This window comes from Mustela erminea, chromosome 16 (assembly GCF_009829155.1).
Source record: "Mustela erminea isolate mMusErm1 chromosome 16, mMusErm1.Pri, whole genome shotgun sequence".
Classification (NCBI taxonomy): domain Eukaryota; kingdom Metazoa; phylum Chordata; class Mammalia; order Carnivora; family Mustelidae; genus Mustela; species Mustela erminea.
In genome coordinates this window covers 84,922,253-84,944,876 of record NC_045629.1, presented here as the reverse complement: position 1 = coordinate 84,944,876, position 22,624 = coordinate 84,922,253, and the positions used below count along the sequence as shown (strand labels likewise).

The window sequence follows — 22,624 nt, the reverse complement described above, 5'->3', positions numbered from 1 at the left end:
CCACCCAGGCTGGCCTGCCTGAGCATGGCTGTGTCTGCAGGTCTGTGACAGCATCCTTAACATCGGACCCTGTGCCAACGCGGCCATGGGAGAGCCTGCCTTCCTCTCCGAAGAGGTGCCTTGGGGTGGAGGGGGGCGGGGGGCACAGGGCACTGGAGCCTGTCCTTCCTGTCAGCCCCTGTGCAGGGCGGTGGGGGCTGGGCGGGGGCGGGGCCCTGTCCTTATTCCCAGCTCCTGTGCAGTTTCAGAATAGCCCTGAGCCCGATCTGGAGATCGTGGTGTGCTCCGGCTACGGGAAGAATGGGGCCCTGTCCGTTCTACAGGTACGTGGGGGCAGGGGCTGCTGCCTCGTGGCGGGATCCGTGGCGGGATCCGGGAGAACTGATTCCCGCATTGTCGCTCCAGAAGAGTATCCGGCCCCAGGTGGTGACGACCTTTGAGCTCCCTGGCTGCTACGACATGTGGACAGTCATCGCTCCCGCGCGGAAGGAACAAGTAGGTCGACCCTTGGCTGGCCTGGAGGGCCCGGGTGGGGCAGGTGACCCAGGGCTGCCCTCCACATGGACTCAGCCTGAGCGTGCGGGCAGCCTGGGGCCAGTGGGGCCCAGGACCGGCCTCTGCTGGGCAGCCTGGGCTAGGTGACGTGATTCCTGCTGTCCGTTGTCACAGGAGGAGACCCCCAAGGGGGAGGGGGCAGAGCAGGAGCCCAGCGCCCTTGAGGCAGATGATGACGGACGGAGACATGGGTTCCTCATCCTGAGCCGGGAAGACTCCACCATGGTGAGGGGTGGGGGTCCGGCAGCCTGGGGCGGGGTCCCGCTGTGGGGTGGGTCTCACCCTCCCGTCGCTTACAGATCCTGCAGACGGGGCAAGAGATCATGGAGCTGGACACCAGTGGCTTTGCGACACAGGGCCCCACGGTCTTCGCTGGCAACATCGGGGACGGTCGCTACATTGTGCAGGTGTCACCGCTCGGCATCCGCCTGTTGGAAGGAGGTAGGTGCGGCGGGCGGCGGGGAGGGTGCTGGGTGCCGACGCGCGGCGCTGACTGTCCTGCGCCCGCAGTGAGCCAGCTGCACTTCATCCCCGTGGACCTGGGCTCGCCCATCGTGCAGTGTGCTGTGGCTGACCCCTACGTGGTCATCATGAGTGCTGAGGGCCATGTCACCATGTTCCTGCTCAAGAGTGACTCCTATGGGGGCCGTCACCACCGCCTGGCGCTGCACAAGCCACCCCTGCACCACGTAAGCTCCCAGCCGTGCCCGCGGCCTGCAGCACCCTCCCCCGCTTCTTCCGTACTGAGCCCCTGCCCCTGTCCCCGCAGCAGTCCAAGGTGATCACCCTGTGCGTGTACCGTGACGTCAGCGGCATGTTCACTACCGAGAGCCGCCTGGGCGGGGCCCGCGATGACCTTGGGGGCCGCAGTGGCTCCGAGGCCGAGGGGCAGGGCTCGGAAACCAGGTACGTGGGGGCAGCCAGGGCCTGGGCTGGGGTCAGGGGCCCTGTGGCGGGCCCCGTGTGACTTGTGTGCCGGCCCGTCTCTAGCCCCACCGTGGACGATGAGGAGGAGATGCTGTACGGGGACTCGGGCTCCCTCTTCAGCCCCAGCAAGGAGGAGGCTCGCAGGAGCAGCCAGCCCCCTGCGGACCGGGACCCCACCCCGTTCCGGGTCGAGCCCACCCACTGGTGTCTGCTGGTGCGGGAGAACGGAACCATGGAGGTGCGTGAGGCCCTGTGCCCGTGTGAGCCCTGCCCCCTGCTTCCCGCGGCTTCCCGCGGCTGCTGACCCTGCTCCCCACGCAGATCTACCAGCTGCCTGACTGGAGGCTGGTGTTCCTGGTGAAGAACTTCCCCGTGGGGCAGCGGGTCCTGGTGGACAGCTCCTTCGGTCAGCCCACCACGCAGGGCGAGGCCCGGAAGGAGGAGGCCACGCGCCAGGGGGAGCTGCCGCTCGTCAAGGAGGTGCTGCTGGTGGCGCTGGGGAGCCGACAGAGCAGGCCCTACCTGCTGGTGAGCGCGCCCGCGTGCCCTGCGGCGGCCCGGCCGGGTGCCCCCGTTCCCCTGCTGACCCCGCGCTGCCCCCAGGTGCACGTGGACCAGGAGCTGCTCATCTACGAGGCCTTCCCCCATGACTCCCAGCTTGGCCAGGGAAACCTCAAAGTCCGTTTCAAGAAGGTGCGGTGAGCGGGCCGTGGGGTGGACGGGGAACAGGGTGAGGGCACGACCCGGCCCTCACGGCGCACCGCCCCCTCCAGGTCCCTCACAACATCAACTTCCGTGAGAAGAAGCCAAAGCCGTCCAAGAAGAAGGCGGAAGGTGGTGGGGCCGAGGAGGGGGCTGGGGCCCGTGGCCGCGTGGCCCGGTTCCGGTACTTCGAGGACATCTATGGCTACTCAGGGGTAGGCGGGCGGCTCTGGGGGGCGCCTGGGGAGGGGCAGATTGGGCCGCCCCTCATAGCGCCTGCCCTCAGGTCTTCATCTGTGGCCCCTCGCCTCACTGGCTCCTGGTGACGGGCCGGGGGGCCCTGCGGCTACACCCCATGGGCATTGACGGACCCATTGACTCCTTTGCCCCCTTCCACAACGTCAACTGCCCCCGAGGCTTCCTGTACTTCAACAGACAGGTAGGGAGACCCCAGGGCTCCTGCTGCCCCATGTTGCCCTGCCTGGGTCAGGAGGAGGTGCCGGGGACCCTGTGGGGTGTCCAGCAGGTGCACAAGGCCGAGGTCGAAGAGGTGAGACGTGGAAAGGTTGGGGGACACGGCGGGCGAGAGTGGCGGCTATAGCCCACGAGGCGCCTGTTGGTGGGGCCAGCGCTGGTCACTGCTGTGCCCTTCAGGAGCTGGGACTCTAGCAAAGGTGCTCACCCTCTCTGAGCCCCGTTTCCTCATCTGTGAGGCCGGTCTGAGGACTCGTGATGAGAACGGGGCAGGTGGTCTGGACGTGCACTTAGGGCACTGGCTGGGGTTGGGGGCAGTAGGGGTCCCCTCGTCTGTCTGTGCCGACTCCGGCATGGCTGGCACGTGGGTAACCTTTGCTGTGCAGCTTGCGGCTTCCTCTGGGCCCCGCGTGAGCCCGGGAGAAGGGATGGGGGACGGTGAAGCCCGGGCGAGCGAGTCTCCGCCCCGCGCACACCCCGTTCTGGCAGAGCGGAGGGCCGGCGGTGTGGAGCCCTCGGGAGCCTGCGTTTGCCTGCCCTGCCCTGGGCGGGTGCTGGGCCTCATCAGCCGCTCCCCACACCCGCCAGGGCGAGCTGAGGATCAGCGTCCTGCCCGCCTACTTGTCCTACGACGCCCCGTGGCCGGTCAGGAAGATCCCACTGCGCTGCACAGCCCACTACGTGGCTTACCATGTGGAGTCCAAGGTCTGACCCCGTTCTCTTCGGGCCGGGGCCCCTCTGGGCACCGAACCCTGGGCACCCGTGACACACGCGGCCCTCTCAGGTCTATGCTGTCGCCACCAGCACCACCATGCCGTGCACCCGCATCCCGCGCATGACCGGCGAGGAGAAGGAGTTCGAGGCCATCGAGAGAGGTGCGTGGTGCCCGGGGAGGGGCGGGCTGGCGGGGCCGCCCTGCCTGACCAGCGCCCTGCGCCCTCGCAGATGACCGGTACGTCCACCCCCAGCAGGAGGCCTTCTCCATCCAGCTCATCTCCCCGGTCAGCTGGGAGGCCATCCCCAATGCCAGGTGGGGCTGGGCCGGGCCGGGCCGGGTGGGACCTGGTGGCCGGCGGGCAGCGTCCTCACCCCACGTCACACAGGATCGAGCTGGAGGAGTGGGAGCACGTGACCTGCATGAAGACGGTGTCGCTGCGCAGTGAGGAGACCGTGTCGGGCCTCAAGGGCTACGTGGCCGCTGGGACCTGCCTCATGCAGGGGGAGGAGGTCACGTGCCGAGGGCGGGTAAGGGGCCAGCCTGGTGGGGGTGGGCGGCGCCTGGCAGCCCCGGCCCTTTCCCTGCACATCCTCCTCCCCCCACACCCGGCAGATCCTGATCATGGATGTGATCGAGGTGGTGCCTGAGCCTGGCCAGCCCCTGACCAAAAACAAGTTCAAAGTCCTGTATGAGAAGGAGCAGAAGGGCCCGGTGACCGCCCTGTGTCACTGCAACGGCCACCTGGTGTCCGCCATTGGCCAGAAGGTCTGCGCTCTCCCTCTCGCCCTGGGGTCAGCCTGCGGCCTGCCCCTCGTCACCCGTGGCCCCTGTCCCCCCAGATTTTCCTGTGGAGCCTGCGGGCCAGCGAGCTAACGGGCATGGCCTTCATCGACACGCAGCTCTACATCCACCAGATGATCAGCGTCAAGAACTTCATCCTGGCCGCGGACGTCATGAAAAGCATCTCGCTCCTGCGCTACCAGGAGGAGAGCAAGACGCTGAGCCTCGTGTCCAGGGTGCGCGCGTGGCCTCGGCCCCGTGCTGGGTGGGGGCTGGCCACAGGCCCGCCCTGACGACCCTCCCCTGTCCCCGTCCCCAGGACGCCAAGCCACTGGAGGTGTACAGCGTAGACTTCATGGTGGACAACGCCCAGCTGGGCTTCCTGGGTGAGCGCAGGGCCCCGGGGGCTCCGGGGCTCGCAGACTTCAGGGGGTGGCCAGGCTGACTCTGGGCTCTGCTTCCCAGTGTCCGACCGCGACCGCAACCTCATGGTGTACATGTACCTGCCCGAAGGTGAGTACGCTCCCCACCCCCACACCCCCGCGGGGCTGGCGCTGGGCGGGCAGTGAGCGGAGCTCCCTCTGGCCCAGCCAAAGAGAGCTTCGGGGGCATGCGCCTGCTGCGGCGCGCCGACTTCCACGTGGGCGCCCACGTGAACACCTTCTGGAGGACGCCGTGCCGCGGGGCTGCGGAGGGGCCCAGCAAGAAGTCGGTGGTGTGGGAGAACAAGCACATCACGTGGTTCGGTGAGTGCTGGGCCGGCGAGCGATGGCACGGGGTTGAGGGGGCGCGTGGCGCCAGGCCGGCCTTGCTCACACAGGGCCCCCCCGCAGCCACCCTGGACGGCGGCATCGGGCTGCTGCTGCCCATGCAGGAGAAGACCTACCGGCGCCTGCTGATGCTGCAGAATGCGCTGACCACCATGCTGCCCCACCACGCCGGCCTCAACCCCAGGGCCTTCCGGTGGGTGTGCCCCCCTGCCCGCCGCGCCCCCGCCCCTGCCCCTGCCCCTGCCCTACAGCCTGCGTCCTCCCCAGGCTGCTGCACGCGGACCGGCGCGCCCTGCAGAACGCTGTGCGCAACGTCCTGGACGGCGAGCTGCTCAACCGCTACCTGTACCTCAGCACCATGGAGCGCGGCGAGCTGGCCAAGAAGATCGGCACCACTCCAGACATCGTGAGCCCTGCCCTGCCCCGCCTGGCTGTCCTGCCCCGCCCCGCGCTCCCCCACTCACCAGCCCCTCTCCCTGCAGATCCTCGACGACCTGCTGGAGACCGACCGCGTCACTGCCCACTTCTAGATTCCCAGAGGCCGCCACCCCCACCTCTTTTTGTACAAAACACGAGGACAAAGATGTTTGGTTTGAGTAGAGCTTGTGGTCATTGTTGGGTCTCCTGGCGGGGCTGGCTCCTAGGGTACAGCGTCTCCAGTGCCCCAGGTCTCAGTCTGTGGCGCCCGATGCTGGACCAGCCCTGAGGGCCTCTGGGCCCCGGGACTGCCTAGGTCTCCAAGTACTGGGAGAGCCCCTGCGTCTCAGGCAGGAGGCCCAGCTGGACCAAGAGCCGAAGGAGGAGGGCGGTCAGCCGCATGGACAAGGTCTCTAGCCTGCGAGGAAGAGCAGGGGTCAGGGGTGGGTGGGGAGCAGGTCTCGCCACCTGCCCTGGATGCCTGCCCCTCCTGTCTCACCTTAGGGCCACTTCAAACTTGAACATCTCCCAGATGACCTTGATGTGGCGCAGGACACTGGCTCCGTAGACGCTCTGGTATGCCGCACCTGCCAGGCGGCTCCAGCCCCTGACCGCGCTGCCCAGAGACACAAGTCAGCCCTGCCTGGTCCCGCTCTGGCCACTGACTCCTGCCATGCCCCCACCGCTCCCCCAGCGACCTTGGCCAGCCGGCACCCACCTCTTGGCCATGAGGAAGTAGCGGTCGACGGGGGTGCCCAGGGCGGTGTTGATGGCGCGCACGGTGTTGACGTTGCGCAGCACGAGCAGCATGGGCCGCGGCAGGGCCTTGAGCACGCCCATGATGGCCTCGAAGCGCTCCTGCGCCATGGCCTGCATGTAGGCCGCCTCCTCGCGGCTCAGCAGGTGCGAGCCCCACAGCTGGCCCAGGCGCACAGGCCGCTGCATGAGCACCTCGGAGAAGAGGAGGTAGTCTGCAGGTGGGGGGTGAGCCAGGACCAGTGCCCCCGGGAGCTCCACACCCGCAGAGCCCGGCTCACCTCGCACCCCGAGGGCCTCTGCGTGTGCCTTCATGGCCACGTCGTCCCGGAGAATGATGGCCCGCCACAGCTGGCACAGGGCCGCCCGGTCCCTGTGGGAAGTCAGCAGTGAGCCCGGCCCGGCCCCCACCCCTCACCCCCACCCTGCCCCCGAACCACCCCCCTCCAGCTCCATGGCTGGCTTACTTCTCGTCCAGAAACTGGTAGAGCCCGTGGTCCAGCAGCACCAGCTGCGCCTTCCCGTCGGGGCCTTTCCGCACCAGAACTGGGGACGCAGCCTGTCAGCTTGTGGGCTCCGACCCCCACCCCCCAACTCCCAGTCCTGGGCCCTTTCCTACCGTTTCCTGGGTGGGGGTCCGCGTGGATGAAGCCGGTGTAAAATATCTGCTCCGCGAAAGCCTGGATGAGCTTCTCTGCGATCTGGGGGGAGGTCAGGACCGGGCCGCCGGCACTCAGCACAACCGCCCCCACCGGGGGCCCCCCCGCCCCCCCGCCCAGGCACTCACGTCCTTTGCCGCCAGCCCCAAGCCTTCGATGGCGTCTGCGTCGTTGACCTTGCAGCCGTCACAGAAGTCGGCCGTCAGCACGCGCTGGGGGAGAGCAGGCGGCTGAGCTGGGCCAGGCTGCACGTTCCCACCCCGGAGGGGCCCCGCCCACCTTGCTGCACAAGTCCCAGTGCACACGGGGGACCACGACGTAGCGGAAATGCCGCAGCTCCCGTGCACAGCGCTCGGCGTTCCGGCCCTCGTTCTCGAAGTCCAGCTCCTGGGCCAGGGTGCCCTTCAGGTCCTGGGGGCCACACGGGCAGCTGAGGGTCTGGCTTGGGGACCGGCCCACCCCAGCACGTGGCGTGCGGCCCCCCACGCGCCCCGGTCTACCTCCGGGCGGCGCTGACCTGGAGGACCCAGCCGAAGCCGAAGCTGGGATGCATGAGCTCGATGAGCCGGAGCAGCAGCTCCAGCGTGCGCACGTCCCCCTCGAAACGGTCCCGCAGGTCGATGTACTGCACCTGCGTTGGCGAGGCTGTGGGGAGGACCTGGGGCCGCTGGCAGCGCCCCGGACCCTGCCGCAGCGGGGCAGGCCCTGGCGTACCTTCACGGCCACCTCCGTGCCGTCGTGCAGCCTGGCTCGGTGCACCTGGGCCAGGCTCGCGGCGGCGATGGGCTGGTAGTCGAACTCCCGGAAGAGCTTGTGGGGCAGGGCCTGGAAGTCCTCGAGGAATAGCTCGTCCACCTGGCAGGGGGCGGGGGGTTCACGGAGTGGCAGCAGGGGAGGCTGCCAGGCTGCCCAGCCCCCAACCCAAGAGCAGGGCTCACCTCCTGGAAGCCACGCGTGAGGGCCCGGTCCTCCAGCACACGCAGAGTCCTGACGTACTCCGGGGGCAGCAGGTGGTTGAAGGAGCACAGCCCCTGGCCCAGCTTCACATAGAGGCCCCCGTTGCTGATGGCCCCGGCCACCAGGGCGTCAGCTGCCCGCTGGTGACACGCAGACATCACGTCCAAGTACCCCGGGCTGTTCTGACCACAGGCATGGAGGGCAGAGATGGGGGCAGGCGGGTGCCGCCTCAGTGCCCCAGCACCCACCTTCCTCTAGCGCGCCCCTGTCCCCCTCCTCCCCCAGCGTGAGCCTTGCCCCCCCCACCCCGTGGCCGGGGGCGGGACCAACCTCTTCCACGCCTCGCAGGACGACGTTCGTGCACCACCAGTAGTCCAGGGAGATCTGCAGGCCTATCCTCAGAGACCTGTCGGCAGAGGCTGCCTTTAGCACCCCCAAGGCACAGGGCCCTGCAGCCATCCCGCCCCCGCCCCAGACCACTGGCCCCAAACTGAGCAGGTGGCGGGGCAGCTGGGCTCCCGGGCTGGTCCAGGAGGGAGAGGACAGGCTCCCATCTAGCTTCCTTACTCAGCACTGCCAGCGGGGCAGTCTCGGCTCCTGGTCTACACTACAGGCAGCCTGTGTCCACAGCACTCCCGTGCCTGAGCGCACAGCTGTGAGCACCCAGGACGGACGGGATGAGAACGGGGGTGGGGGGGGGGCGCTCAGGACTCATGACCAGGCCGGGCTTCTTCCTCATTGTCCCAGCACTAGGACCTGTGCGACGGTCACCTGTGGACGGTCATGGTCTCCATTAGCACAAATCTCAGCGAAGTTTCTGGCTAAGTGCCCAGAGGCCTTAGTAAGGCCTAAGCGTCCCCTGAGAGATGGACCAGGGTCGAGGGGCTGCAGGTGCTCAGAGCCGCAGGCCCCAACCCCGCAGCCGCCTGCAGCAAGGTCGCACGCGGGCGGCCTCCCAGGCCAGTGGTGTGCGACCCCAGCCCGGCCCAGCCCAGCCCAGCGGTGGGTTTGGCTTAGACTGAGTTTGCACTCAAAGCCAGGCCTTCCCGGCTGTAGGAATTCCCGGGTCTGAGCAACAACAGAAACGTCTGTCCGAGGGGCTCCGACGGGAAGGTCAGCCCTACCCCAGGAATCTAGCCCTGGTAGATGAGGGAGTCTGGGAAGGGCCTTCGGTTGAAGGCACCCTTGAGAGTAACGACCAGACACTGTCCGTCTCTAGTCCATGGGGAGTGGAGGAGGGTTGGCAGCCCTCCTGCCCGAGTCCCCGTGCCCTCCGGATGCCCACTCTCCTTGGGGCAGTGGAGGGGAGAAAAAAGAGGAGGCAGGGGAAGAGGAGGAGGAGGCAGCCGCCCGTCTGCCCAGCAGCTGGCAGGAGCCGGACCAGCTCTCTGGTCTCCAAGGCTGATCCGCAGGGTCTGGAAGAGGCCGCATCCCGGGTACACGGCTCGTCAGTACCACGTCCCTGCGGCAGCACTGGAGGGTCTGGACGGCGGCTTGGAAGACTCCAGCAAAACCCTGCGGCCCGCCCGGCTCCAGCCCAGGCTCCGCACATCTCAGGACGGGACTGGCTGGGGGAGAAAGATGTCCCGTGCCCCCCCCTACCTGCCGAAGCGCCCTACGCCGTCCGCGGCGAGCCGCACCCGTCTCCTCTCCTGAGGCTCTGCTGTGACGTAGCGGGCCCCGAGGAGCAGGGGGGCCCCCAGCACCGTGGCGGAGAGCACCTTCCTCCACAGGGGCTGGGGCCTGCGGGACCTGGAGGGAGACAGAGGCGTGTGGCGCAGGTGACTACTTCCTGTCTGGCCTCCGGGCCAGGGCTCTGCCGGCCTCTGCTCCCCACGGCCCGCGGGGCCCTCATGGGGATCCGGCCCACCCTGGGGAGCCGCAGCTGTACCGTAAGCCCCTGCAGGCGACACGGGGTCCAGAGGCCCATGTGCTCACCAGCGTGTTCCCAATCACCTAGCCCAAGCCCCGCAGACTCCCTGGACGCCGGGCTCCAAGGGCCCGTGAGCAGGAAAGCAGCTCACAGGCAGAGCTGAGAGCCCCGCCACCGTTGCCCTGAGGCCGCCCAAGTGAACTGCCAAGTGCCAGGACGGCAGGGCCGGGCCAGACGCGAGGGCGACGGGGACGGAGGGGAGAGCCCGACAGGAGCCCGGCATCGAGTCCCACGTCTGTGCCGAGGCCAGCAGGCAGCGAGTGCAGGCTCGGGCACCTCGCTGCAGCCCGCCAGGCCCGAGTCCGGCCTCCTGATGCCTCCTGCCTCCCTCCCACGCTGTCCTGCCCACTGGCCTCAGGCCTGGAACCCTCTTGCCGCCAGTTCTCGCTACTTCTGCAGCTTGTTTTGGCCCTAGCCACAGCAGCCGGGCCTCCTGCACGCTCTGAGCCAGCGACTATCTTCCCAGAGCACACAGCTCTGGCCGCCGTGTGCTCACGCTGCTGCCGGCAGAGTCCCGCCCCAGGAGTGTCAGTCCCCGGCGGGGGTAGGGGCTGGCGACTCCAGGCCACCACATGGAGGAGCAGACGCATCTGTTGTGCCAGCAGAAGCACAGAGAAGTCCAGCCTCGGGCCCCACAAGGGAGGTCTTCCATCCTGCCTGGCAAGGGGCACGGGCCATAGAGGGCACCCAGGGCTGCGGGGAACTCACCACCTTGCAGGCAGGACCCGGAGGTTTCTCCTGGAAAGGGCAGCAGGGGCCAGCCAGGGGTCCCGGCTGCTCTGCAGCAGGGCAGAGTGGAAGCGGCAGAGCTGTGACTGCAAAGGGAACAAACGGCACAGGGTCACCCCGGCCCCGAGCTGAGGGGCAAGCGGCACCTCCCAGGGCTCCAGTACGTCACACCAATGTAGGTCAGCACTCGCAGGGCCTGTGCTCAGGGCCAGGCCCACACGTTCGCTTCCGGAATGCAAGGACAATCCCACCTCTGGGGAGCACAGCCGAGATCCGAGCATACAGGGGAGCACGGCCGAGATCCGAGCATGACATGAGAGCAGGCAAGGCTATACTGTCCGCACCAGGAGCCTCTGCCTCGAGGCACCACGACAGATCACTAGAAACACCCCACCTCCACGCGTCCCTTCTGTTCCTGCCTCGGACCCTCTCCTGGTGGCCCTGGGACCTCTGGCTGACTATCCTTCTGCTTCTCCGCCCACTGACCAGTAGCCTCAGGAAGTCATTCTCAATGTCCAAAGATGTGTAATGTTTAATTACACAGTCAGAAAGATGTCGCGGCAGGGGGCAGAAGCAGTAAAAGGGCCCTGTGCCGGTGGTTGCTCTGGAAACACCTGCTAGGACCCCAGCGACGGAGACATGGCAGAGGGCAGGGAAGGGCAAGCGGAAGACGTGCCACAGCCAGCCACAAGGACCACGGGGACCGCTCAGCGTGCTGATCTGTTTCAGCAACCACGGAAGCATCACGGCCCTCCTATGCTTTCAGACAACCTTGGTCTCCCGATCTTATTTGAATTATGGGGTCTTATGAGGTCTTGAACCACAAATTGCCAACCGCAATTCCCTTTATAGAGAAAAAAAGGTTATGTATAGTAACGACCCACGGCACAGATGTTAGCATTATTACCATGAACCCTGAACCAAATAAAGGACTGGCTTTCCGATCATTTTCTGGCCAAAGCACACAGCCCTGAAGGCAATTTCAAGGACTGCAAAACAACACAAAAGGTCAAAGGAAAAGGTCCATGACCTATTGTCCCAAGAGGAGAACACAGGCTGACAGAAAACCTCTGCTCGGCGAGGCCACACACAGTGAGCGCAGATCCTCAAGGAAACCCCACAGAGGCGAGAAAGGCACCACAGGCAGAGCAGTAGGCTTCCGTGCAAGAGAGCAGGCCGGGGTGGCGCCCCCCGCTGCCCTCTGGCCTGTGACCTGCTAGGCCCCGGGCACGCGGCTCTGTGCAGGCTCCGCAGCAGAAGCCCAGAGGATGGGCATCTGTGACCACAGACACCCGGTGACAGCCACTCAGAACATCAGTGACGGCCTGCCGTACGGGGGTCTGTGGCCACAAGCGCGTGTGCTGGAGGGAAAGCCTCGTGTGCACCACGCCCTCCCCTCAGATGCCTCTGTCCAGGCTCGGTCCGCCCTGCCTGCTCTTCTCCAGGCCTACAGCCCCGGCCCCCGACTCCTCCTGAGCCCGCTCTTCCGCCGCACGTTCCCCTCCCACAAGACCCTGCCGGAGATGCCCCCATCCAGCCGGGGGCTGCGGACGCAGACAAAGCCAACGAGACACAGGGACCGCATGGGCACAAAGGAGGGAGGGTCCTGCCATCTGGCAGCAAGCGGGACTCCCACGTGAACACCAGAGAGGGTGTCCTACACAGAGAACGTGGACTCGGGGGAGGCCTGAAGCCAGAAGAGCACAGGGCATTTCTGGGGAGGAGAGGCCTATGTGGCTGGGAAGCGTGATGGCAGCTCACAGGTGGCAGGCGGGCTGTGCCCACAAAGAGGGGGCAGCCAAGTGAGCCGGAGCCAGGCAGGGCACCCTGAGGGGCCCTGGCATTCTCCTGCAGGGAGTGGGCACTGTGCTGGGAGGTCAGCCCGGGAGAAGGGTGAGGGTGGGTGGTGCCAAGCGGATTCGGGGCAAGCGTGGAGACCTGGCAAGATGGCCCCAGGCTGGTGCCGGAGAGCCTGGGAGCGCTGGGATGCCATCCCACCCCGGCCTGGCCCTCCGGCCTGTGAGAGCGCGGCTGTGCTTCTGCTCTTCTCAAGAGGACGGCAAGCCCACTGAGTAAGAACCGGAGCGCTGCCCTCACGGTCCGTGACCCTGAGCACGTCTGCCGAGTGGATCCAGGGCTCGAGGACCCTCTCAACGGCCTGGCCTCTTCAGAAAGTCATCGGGATCCGTGAGTTGGGAACACTGGTGCTGGGCACAGTCACTTATCAATTCTCTGCTTCTATAAATACTTGCAAATTTTTACAAAGATTTACTTGAGAGAGAGAAAGAGAGAGAGCAAGCAGAGGGAGAGGCGACAAGCAGGCTCCTCGCTGAGCGAGGACTGTGCCGGGGATTCAAGCCCAGGACCCTGAGATCATGACCTGAGCCAAAAATCAAGAATTGAATGCTTGGGGCGCCTGGGTGGCTCAGTGGATTAAAGCCTCTGCCTTCGGCTCAGGTCATGATCTCAGGGTCCTGGGATCGAGCCCCACATCGGGCTCTCTGCTCAGCAGGGAGCCTACTTCCCCTCCCCCTCTGCCTGCCTCTCTGCCTACTTGTGACCTCTGTCTGTCAAATAAATAAATAAAATCTTAAAAAAAAAAAAAAAAAAAGAATTGAATGCTTACTACCTTCGGTGCAGGTCATGGTCTCAGGGTCCTGGAATCGAGTCCCACATTGGGCTCCCTGCTCAGCGGGGAGCCTGCTTCTCCCTCTCCCTCTGCCTCTCCCCCTGCTCGTGCTCACTCACTCTCTCAAAAAAAAGCAATCAGACAACCACTGAGCCCCCCGCCCAGGTGCCCCAATGTTTGCAATTTTTTTTTTTTTAAGATTTTATTTATTTATTTGACAGACAGAGATCACAAGCAGGCAGAGAGGCAGGCAGAGAGAGAGGGGAAGCAGGCTCCCTGCTGAGCAGAGAGCCCGATGCGGGACTCGATCCCAGGACCCTGAGATCATGACCTGAGCCGAAGGCAGCGGCTTAACCCACTGAGCCACCCAGGCGCCCTGTTTGCAATTTTTTATAACAATAAGTTAAAACACAATCCCAGGAAAAAAATTGTCACCTGGGAGGCTAGAGAGACAAGAGCCCAGGCACACCTCAGGTGGCAGGAAGGCTCCTATGAACACAGTCCGGGGCCAACACTCTAGTCAGAATGCAGCAAGCGTGGGGAGTTCCTGTTCACACCCCAGGCGAGATGAAGCTGTGTGAGAATGACCTTGTTAGGGGATGCATGTTGAAATGTTTAGAGGTTGAATCAAAACGTCCGCAACTTACTTTCAAATGGTCCGATATAATATATATATGTAATATATATACATATATATTTTAAGACTTTATTTGACAGAGAGAAACAGCGAGAAAGGGAACATAAGCAGGGGGAGTGGGAGAGGGAGAAGCAGGCTTCCTGCTGAACAGGGAGCCCGATGCGGGCTCGATTCTGGGACCCTGGGATCATGACTTGAGCAGAAGGCAGATGCCTAAACACTCAGCCTCCCAGGTGCCCCCAAAATATGTGGTTTCAAATAGAAATAGGAACAACTATAGCAAGACACAGCGCGTGGTCGCGGGCAGCAGCATCTGCACAGTTAGCTACATGCATCCATTCTGTATGCTTGTCCCTGAAATTTTCTTTTTTAAAGATTTTTTTATTTCTTTATGTAACAGAAAGATCACAAGTGGGCAGAGAGGGAGGCAGAGAGAGAGGAGGAAGCAGGCTCCCCGCTGAGCAGAGAGCCCGATGCGGGGCTCGATCCCAGGACCCTGAGATCATGACCTGAGCTGCAGGCAGAAGCTTAACCCACTGAGCCACCCAGGTGCCCGTCCCTGTATTTTTAAAAAAATATTTTTATTTATTTATTTGACAAAGAGAGAGAGATCAAAAGTAGTCAGAGAAGCAAGCAGAGAGGAGGAAGCAGGCTCCTCGCTGAGCAGAGAGCCTAATGTGGGGCTCGATCCCAGGACCCCGAGATCATGACCTGAGCTGAAGACAGACGCTTACCCACTGAGCCACCCAGGCGCCCCCTTGTCCCTGTATTTAAATGTTCTTACGATCTAAGTCAACAGGCATCTGCTAGGCTATGCGAGTCCTAGTCGGAAGGCGGTGCTGTTTTATCGCCCCGTTGTTTACTTACACAGTGTTGCAATTCCGTAAAAGTAAAGGACGGAGCTACGCTACGACTCTCTAACCTGAGGAAGTCTAATAGAGGCCATTGCGTTTACCGCCTTCCCCAGCTTCAAATACTTTAGTACGCGGTCAGTTCTATTTTTAACCTTCCTCACTTCTATATTATTGTCAGATATTTGTAAGTTGCTTTTGTTTTTTGGTTTTTTTGAGTGGGGAAGACAGAGGGAGGGCGTGGAAGGGGCAGAGGGAGAGGGAGAGAATCTTAAGCAGGATCCATGCCTGGTGCAGAGCCTGACATGGGGCTTGATCTCACTATCCTGAGATCACGACCTGATCTCAGGTCAACCAGGTCAATCAAGTCAGAGGGTCAACCAACCGAGCCACCCAGGCGACCCTATTTTAAGTTTTTATTTTCCTCCAGCACAGCCAACGTGCATGCTATGTGAGTGTGTGACACAGTGACTCAGCACTTCGACCACCACCTGGCGCCCCTCACCCTCCGTGCCCCCCAGCCCTGCTTCCCATCCTGACACCCTCCTGCCCTCCGGTGACCTCCATTCTCTCGACTGAGCAGTCCGGGGCCTGCTTCGTCTCTTTGGTTCTTCCCTTTGCTCATCTGTCTCTCAGATCCCCCCTGGGAGACCGATGCGCCGCGCGGGACCTCGGCCCGGCCCTGACGGACTGTGCTCACTAGCACTGTACTCCGGCTCCATCGGTGCTGCTGCAGGTAGCAAGACCTCATTCCTGTCTGTGGCTCAAGAACATCCCCTGCACACACCACGTCCTCTTCATCCAGGAGCACTCGAGGGCACCTGGGCCGCTTCCACGATTCGGCCACTGTTGATAATGCTGCTGTGAACAAAGCGGGGCATGTACCCCTCTGAATGAGTGGTTTTGTATTTTGGGCGTAAACAGCTAGTAGTGCAAATGCTGGGTCACAGGGTGGCTCTATTTTTAACTGCTTTTTAATTTTTTTTTTGAAGACGTTATTTATTTATTTGACAGAGAGAGACAGGGAGCGGGAACACAAGCACAAGGAGCCGGGGACGGAGAGGCAGCCGCCCGTGGAGCGGGAGCCCGACGCGGGGCTCGATCCCAGGACCCCGGGACCATGACCTGAGCCGAAGACAGACGCCTAACGATGGAGCCACACAAGCAGCCCGAGGTGTAACTTTCTGAGGAACTGCCCTTCTGTTCTCCCGAAGGGCTACGCCAGCTTGCCACCTGCCGGCGGTGTGAGAGCTCCTTCTCTGCACGCCTTAGGAAGATGAGGCAGCTAGGGCAGGGCGGGGCCACGCGCCACGGGCGACCACATACCCAGGACACCGGGCACTGTCTGGAGACACTCTTGGTTGTCACAACCTGGGTAAGGGGGTCCTCTTGGCATTGAGTGGGTGGAGACCAGGGACCCTGCCCAAGAGCAGACAGTGCCCAGGATGACCTGGCCTAGAGACTCAGCGAGAGCCAAGGCTGAGAAGGGGCAGTCTAGGAACGCCGACTTCTGAGCCTGGAACTGGCATGCAGGTTCCCGCCGGCACCAGCTGTCCAGCGAGGGCAGGCTACTTCCCTCTCAATACCTCCCTTCCACGGTCTGTAAAGCCTGGACCACTGTACAGTACGGTATGGGTCAAGTGAGCATTTGCAAAACCCGCCACACGGCGCCTGGCCCGCACGCCAGGCCAGGCAGAGGAGCGCGCTGAGGCCGTTCTCGGGTCAAGGAGCGGCTGCCCTCCACAGCCCTCCTGCTCGCTGCGCCAGGCCGCCTGCCGGTCCCCAGGCCCTTCCTCTCCTGCCCACGGCCCCGCGCCCAGAAGCCCGCCCCACCTAACACGCACAAGCGCACACGGGCCAGATTAAACTGAACAAGTGATGTTAAAAGATCATCAGCTTCCCCTTGCTTTTTCAGAAGGAAAACAGCATTTAGTCCAGAAGAGAAGAGACCATTTCCGACGCGTGTACACCTCCGAGAGAAGCCCTTACGAACAGGGAGAAGTGCTTCGCGGACCGCGCAGACGGGCAGGAGGGACTGAAGGACGGAGCGCCTGGCCGCGCAGCTCTGGCGCGTTCACGGGCTCCTGCAGAAGCTCACCGCCCCGACCAAGAAGGAAAACGGCCGACGCTGACCCATGATGATGATCCTGAGACGCGAGCCTTCACGAGGTCCGGACAGGAAAGATCCACGTGCTGTTCCAGCCAGCAAACCGGAGGGGGAGCAAAAGGCTCCCGATTCTGAGGCCGCAAGCACCCAGGCTGCAGCGAGGCTGGCAGGGAATGTGCCGGAGCCTGGGCACAGCTGCCCCAAGGCCGCAGGCTATACCCAGCATCGCAAGACCCCCAGACCCTCCAGGTGCCCGTGAGGGCCGAGCAGGAAGGGCTGTCCTCGTGTTCTTTCACAGAGGAGCGCGCTGCTTCTCAATCATTTTACCCTAAGGCACAAGGCTCGGAGCTGCCACAAGCCTCACGGGCGCGCAGCAAGGCCAGAAAGGTAACCAGCCACAGGCCCCAATGCCAGCTCCCTCTGCATCGGTAAGGACTCCGCTGCATCTCACCGTTCCCCAGGGCACTTCCCAGCGCCGAGGGACTCTCACTCACACTCCCGTAACAAAGGTCCCCCTGGTTGAACCTGGACAGACTACACAGCACCAGGCCCAGCGCTATTCCCCAGGCTGCCGTCCTGCCTGAAAGGGCCTTCACCGGAACCTGAATTCCCCAGGCCCGACTCTCACCCCCCACCCACCTCTGCAAGCGGCGCAAGTGTCCGCCAGACTGCAGGGCGCACCTCTCCACCATCTCTGTGCTCCCAGGATCTCGTGCAGGGCTTGTTACAGAAAGCAGGAAGCCCAGGAAGGCCGGCTGAATTCAGATAAATGGTGATGGGATGAACCAGAACCCCACGTGGCCCAACCTTGGATGCTCGGTGAGCAACCAGAAGGCCACAGTGTGTAAGACAGGCCAGCAGCCCTGGCAGCAGCCCGGCTCCGCACAGAACTCCAAGGACAAGGCTCATGCTGACAACTCCAGAGCCCCCACCAGGGTCCACAAGCTCATTCAAGTACCTGGCTCCTTCCAGTCTGGGATGGCCAGTTTTCCTCAAACTAGCCCCATCATCCAAATGACAGCCCCAAAGCCCAAAGAAGTCACGTGTCTATAAAGAAGGGACAGAATCTATAGTCAGATCTTCCAGAAACCAGTCCAGGGGAGTTTCCAGCATGAAACTCAAATCACACCCAGAGCTTAAGTACCAGAGCGCACCAGCCAACAGGCCAAGAGAGAGCTATGGGTCCCCAGGCTGCTCCCCCATGGACCAGTGCCTTCTCACCAGGACGACCACACGCCCTGCCTGGCTTGGACAGCCCTAGCTTACACTTGTCTCTGCACCCACCACCTCAAAGCCTTCCAGTCTGGACGAGATGAAATGGGCCTTCTGTACCCCGGCCTCTCATGGGGAACACACGAGTGTGTGCACAGCTTGCCTGTACAAACAGAGTGCAGTGCTGCTCACCTGGGACTCAGCTAGCAGCCTATAAAGTAGGGGAAAAAAGGCTCTGAGTAGTGAGAGTCAAACAGACATCACAAAGGTCACCAACAGGCTGAGCGAGGGCGTCCCTCCGCCCTGTCGGTTACACAGAGCACATCCGGGAATGAAAGGTCACTGCGGACAACCCAGCCCACAGCTCTGAGCAGCACATGCTGCGTCTCGCGCTGAGGCCGACCCAGAACTACAGAGGTGACAGGAACCAGGCTGCTTCTTGGCTGGGTCAGCCGCCCTCTGCACTCCAGCAGCAGAGGAATCCAAGGCACAGAAATGTTCCCACAGGTAGGAAATGAGCCCAGGGAATCCTCTGCCTCACTGTTGTGGGACGCAGCTGCTCACTGCAAGTCACAAAAATTAATAGAAATGCACCTGTACTTACGTGGAAAACCCAAAAGACTCCACCCCAAAACTGCTAGAACGCACACAGGAATTTAGCAGCATTGCAGGATATATAAAATCAATGCACAGCAACCAGCTGTACTGTATACACTAGCAATGAGACAGAAGGAAGAGAAATTAAGGAGTTGATCCCATTTACAATTACACCGAAAACCATAAGATAGCTAGGAATACACCTAACCAAAGAGGTAAAGGATCTGTATTCAGAATAATATAGAAGGGCGCCGGGGTGGTGCAGGGGTTAGGCCTCTGCCTTCGGCTCAGGTCGTGATCTCAGAGTCCCACATTGGGCTCTCTGCTCACCGGGGAGCCAGCTACCCCTCTCTCTGCCTGCCTCTCTGCCTGCTTGTGATCTGTCAAATAAATAAATAAAATCTTTTAAAAAACCCAAAACATGGGGCACCGGGGTGGCTCAGTGGGTTAAAGCCTCTGCCTTCGGCTCAGGTCATGATCTCGGGGTCCTGGGATGGAGCCCCGCATCGGGCTCTCTGCTCAGCGGAGAGCCTGCTTCCCCCTCTCTCTCTGCCTGCCTCTCTGCCTACGTGTGATCTCTGTCAAATGAATAAATAAAATCTTTAAATAAATAAATAACCCAAAACACTATGGAACAGTCATGAAAGAAATCGAGGAAGACACAAGGAAATGGAAAAACGTCCCATGCTCACGGACGGGAGGAACAAACACCGTGATAATGTGTATGCTACCTAGAGCAATCTACACACTCCACGCAGTCCGTACCAAATGCTAGCAACATTTTTCACAGAGCTGGAACAAACAGTCCTAATATTTGTCTGGAACCTAATGTTTGCCTAGAACCATTTGGAGTCTGAAGACCCCAAACAGCCAGAGGAATGTTGAAAACAAAACAAAAACAAAAACAAAGCTAGCAGCATCACAATTCCCAGCTTCAAGCTCCTTTTCGAAGCTGTCATCATGAAGACAGTATGGTCCTGGCACAAAAACAGACACATGGATCAATGGAACAGAACAGAGAGCCCAGAAATGACCCAACGCTATGGTCAACTAGGCTTCCACAAAGCAGGAAGAACATTCAATGGAAGGAAGACAATCCCTTCCACAAACGGTCTCGGGAAAACTGGACGGCCACATGCGGAAAAACGAAACTGGACCGTTTCCTGACACCCACATGAAAATAGACTCAAAATGGATGAAGGTCCTCAATGTGAGACAGGAATCCAACAAAATCCTTGAGAAGAACACAGGCAGCGACCTCTTTGACCTCAGCCACGGCAACTTCTTCCTAGAAACATCGCCAAAGGCAAGGGAAGCGAGGGCAAAAGTGAACTGTTGGGACTTCATCAAGATCAAAAGCTTTTGCACAGCAAAGGAACCAGTCAACAGAACCAAAAGGCAATGACAGAACGGGAGAAGATATTGGCAAAAGACAAAGGCCTAATATTCAAAATTTATAAAAAAAAACTTATTAAAACACCCAAAGAACAAATAATCCCATCAAGAAATGGGCAGAATGGGGTGCCTGGGTGACTCAGTGGGTTAAGCCTCTGCCTTCCGCTCGGGTCATGATCTCAAGGTCCTGGGATGGAGCCCCGCATCGGGCTCTCTGCTCAGCGGGGAGACTGCTCCCTCCTCTCTCTGCCTGCCTCTCTGCCTACTTGTGATCTTTCTCTCTCTCTGTCAAATAAATAAATAAAATCTTTATTAAAAAAAAGAAAGAAAGAAAGAAAGAAGTGGGCAGAGGACATGAACAGACATTTCTGCAAAGAAGACATCCAGATGGCCAACAGACACATGAAAAAGTGCTCCACATCACTCGGCATCAGGGAAATACAAATCCAAACCACAGTGAGATCCCACCTCGCACCAGTCAGAATGGCTAAAATCAACCAGTCAGTAAATGACAGATGCTGGCGAGGATGCGGAGGAAGGGGAACCGTCCTACACCGTTGGTGGGAATGCAAGCTCGTGCAGCCGCTCTGGAAACAGCATGGAGGGTCCTCAAAAAGTTGAAAATAGAGCTACTCTACGGCCCAGCAATCATACTACTGGATATTTACCCTAAAGATACAAACGTAGTGATCCGAAGGGGCACGTGCACCCGAATGTTTACAGCAGCAACGTCCACCATAGCCAAACTATGGAAAGAACCTAGATGTCCATCCGCAGATGAATGGATCAAGAAGATGTGGTTCACATACACGATGGGATACTATGCAGCCATCAAAAGAAATGAAATCTTGCCATTTGCGACAACATGGATGGAACTAGAGCGTATCGTGCTTAGCAAAATAAGTCAGTCGGAGAAAGACAACTGTCATATGATCTCCCTGATATGAGGAATCTGAGAGCCAGGGTGAGGGGTTGTGGGGGGGCAGAGAAGGAAAAGATGAAACAAGATGGGATGGGGAGGGAGACACACCAAGGGACTCTCAAGTCTAGGGAGCAAACTGAGGGTTGCTGGTGGGGGGCGGGGTTGCTGGGGGACGGCGCGAGCACTGGACGTTGTACGACACTGATGAAGACTAACAGCTCTACGTCCCCTAAATCTAAATGAAAAAGAACTGCTAATATCTAAAATCGACCAGCCTAGGCTTCCTAGAAAATTACAAGCCCCGCAGGAACTCTAAGTCTGTCTCTTCAGCCGAAAACCCTGTGAGGAAAAGGGCGGGCTCCTGGGCCAGAGCGGGTGAGAGCGGAGCGGGTGGCACCTGCTTTGTGTATTGTTTGTTTAATGGGACACACAGACAGAGCTCACAAGGCGGGGGCGGGGGCAGCAGGCGCCCAGGAGCCGGGAGCCGACGCGGGGCTCACGACCTGAGCCGAAGGCAGGCACTTACCCACCGAGCCGCCCAGCGCCCCAAGGACACCAGGCTTGACAAGCGGCCTCCTAACTGCAGATGCAGCCCGCGAGGCCGACGGAGGAGCAGAACGCGCGGAGGAGCTGCACCTTCCAGGGCTGGGAGGGCGGCCCAGGGCCGAGCGGGAAGAGACCGCCGCCCCCGCGGCCGCAGCCTCGGCTCCGCTAGCACCGCGCGGCGGGGTCGGCGCCGCAGGACGCGCGGGGAGCGGGGGCGGGGGCGGGAGCGGGGGCGGGGGCGGGGGCGGGGGCGGGGGCGGGGGCGGGGGCGGGGGCCCGGCCCGCCGCGGCCGCACAGCACCGAGCAGCCGGCGGTCCGGGCGGACGTGCGCGCCCGAAAGGCGGTCAGCGGGGCGTCCCCGAGGGCAGACGGCCGGGCAGGCTCCGGTCGCGACCCCCGGGGCGCGCTCCTTCGGGGCGTCCCGCCGGTGGAACCCATCGGTCCCGGCGCGGCCCCGGGCTCTCCACCGCGAAGAACGCGGGCTCCGACCGCCGTGAAGGACGCGCGCCCCCAGCAGCCCTGCGGTCCCTGACGCGGCCCCGGACCGGGCGGCTCGGGGGTGGCCCTCGGGTTGCGGACGGGGTCTGACGGGGCGTGTGGGAGCGGGCGCCGGGGCGCGCCGTGCGGGGAACTCACCGGCCGCCACATCTTCCGGGCCGCCGCCGCCGCCGCCGGTGCCGGTGCCGGTGCCGCGGCCGCTCCGGGTCCCGCTCGCCGCACGCTCGCGTCGCTCGGCCCAGCAGCCCCTGCGGGGCGGAGGCGCAGTGCGCACGCGCGCCCCGCCCCGCCGGCCGGGGTCCGGAGGCCACGCCCATCCTGGCGGCGTCCGCGGCGGAGCAGCGCCCCCTGGCGGCGGCCGCAGCCGAGCTGTAGGGAGGACCGCGCGCCCCGCCTCCACTCCCGCAGGCGGTCCCCGCCCGGTCCCCGCCCGGTCCCCGCCGCCGCTCCGGGGCGGGCGTCTGCTCCCCCCGGATGGAAGCCGAGGCTCGCGGGATCAGCTCGCTGGTGCCCCGGGGGCTCACAGCACGGGCGGAGGGAAGGGGCCCGCACGGAGGCGCGGTGCGGGGACACTGCTCTGAGAGCGGGAGCCCGGGCCGGGCAGCGGGGGGCGGCCCAGCACTCCTGCCGCCGGCCGGGGTGCGCCTCGCGGCTCGCGGCTCGCGTTCCCGCGGCAAAGTGAGGTCGGAGCTCCTTGTTCCTTGGACCGAGCGGGGACGCTTGTGGCGCCTGCGGCGTGCCGGGCGTCCCGGAGGGCGCGGGGCGGGCGAGACCCACCGCGAGGCTCGTCCCCCCGCACCGGCCGGCCCGCGGCAGGGCAGGACGCGCCCAGGCTTGGCGTCCCGGCTGCTC

General features: G+C 62.5%; 2 protein-coding genes across 5 annotated transcripts in view; one reads left to right on the top strand and one right to left on the bottom strand.

Annotated features, from left to right (window-relative positions):
• Positions 1-5,522, top strand: part of CPSF1 (cleavage and polyadenylation specific factor 1) — a 12,954-nt gene extending 7,432 nt beyond the window's left edge. For both annotated transcript variants that reach the window (XM_032315891.1, XM_032315893.1), the window contains 24 exons: positions 41-115; positions 243-323; positions 406-495; positions 670-780; positions 855-996; positions 1,066-1,244; positions 1,325-1,461; positions 1,546-1,720; positions 1,804-2,010; positions 2,086-2,175; positions 2,256-2,399; positions 2,471-2,623; positions 3,247-3,363; positions 3,443-3,533; positions 3,604-3,688; positions 3,762-3,903; positions 3,989-4,141; positions 4,216-4,392; positions 4,476-4,542; positions 4,622-4,669; positions 4,747-4,902; positions 4,990-5,119; positions 5,194-5,332; positions 5,409-5,522. In XM_032315891.1, the coding sequence (XP_032171782.1) occupies positions 41-115; positions 243-323; positions 406-495; positions 670-780; positions 855-996; positions 1,066-1,244; positions 1,325-1,461; positions 1,546-1,720; positions 1,804-2,010; positions 2,086-2,175; positions 2,256-2,399; positions 2,471-2,623; positions 3,247-3,363; positions 3,443-3,533; positions 3,604-3,688; positions 3,762-3,903; positions 3,989-4,141; positions 4,216-4,392; positions 4,476-4,542; positions 4,622-4,669; positions 4,747-4,902; positions 4,990-5,119; positions 5,194-5,332; positions 5,409-5,456 (2,937 nt within the window). In that variant the 3' untranslated portion in view covers positions 5,457-5,522. The remainder of the gene's footprint in view (positions 1-40; positions 116-242; positions 324-405; positions 496-669; positions 781-854; positions 997-1,065; positions 1,245-1,324; positions 1,462-1,545; positions 1,721-1,803; positions 2,011-2,085; positions 2,176-2,255; positions 2,400-2,470; positions 2,624-3,246; positions 3,364-3,442; positions 3,534-3,603; positions 3,689-3,761; positions 3,904-3,988; positions 4,142-4,215; positions 4,393-4,475; positions 4,543-4,621; positions 4,670-4,746; positions 4,903-4,989; positions 5,120-5,193; positions 5,333-5,408) is intronic.
• On the bottom strand, positions 5,513-22,624 carry ADCK5 (aarF domain containing kinase 5). 3 transcript variants are annotated; one of them, XM_032315896.1, is made up of 16 exons: positions 21,911-21,980; positions 15,195-15,352; positions 10,357-10,463; positions 9,318-9,467; positions 8,046-8,121; positions 7,697-7,897; positions 7,473-7,613; positions 7,276-7,389; positions 7,038-7,169; positions 6,887-6,970; positions 6,719-6,800; positions 6,567-6,645; positions 6,381-6,472; positions 6,062-6,314; positions 5,843-5,959; positions 5,513-5,761 (listed from the first exon to the last, which is right to left on the bottom strand). In XM_032315896.1, the coding sequence occupies exons 2-16, from the start codon at positions 15,243-15,245 to the stop codon at positions 5,656-5,658; spliced, it is 1,785 nt and encodes a 594-aa protein (XP_032171787.1). In that variant the 5' UTR covers positions 15,246-15,352; positions 21,911-21,980; the 3' UTR covers positions 5,513-5,655. The 3 variants fall into 3 exon arrangements, with proteins under 3 accessions (XP_032171787.1, XP_032171786.1, XP_032171785.1); XM_032315895.1 differs by having other exon boundaries at positions 15,195-15,355; positions 21,911-21,978; XM_032315894.1 differs by lacking the exon at positions 15,195-15,352 and having other exon boundaries at positions 21,911-22,624.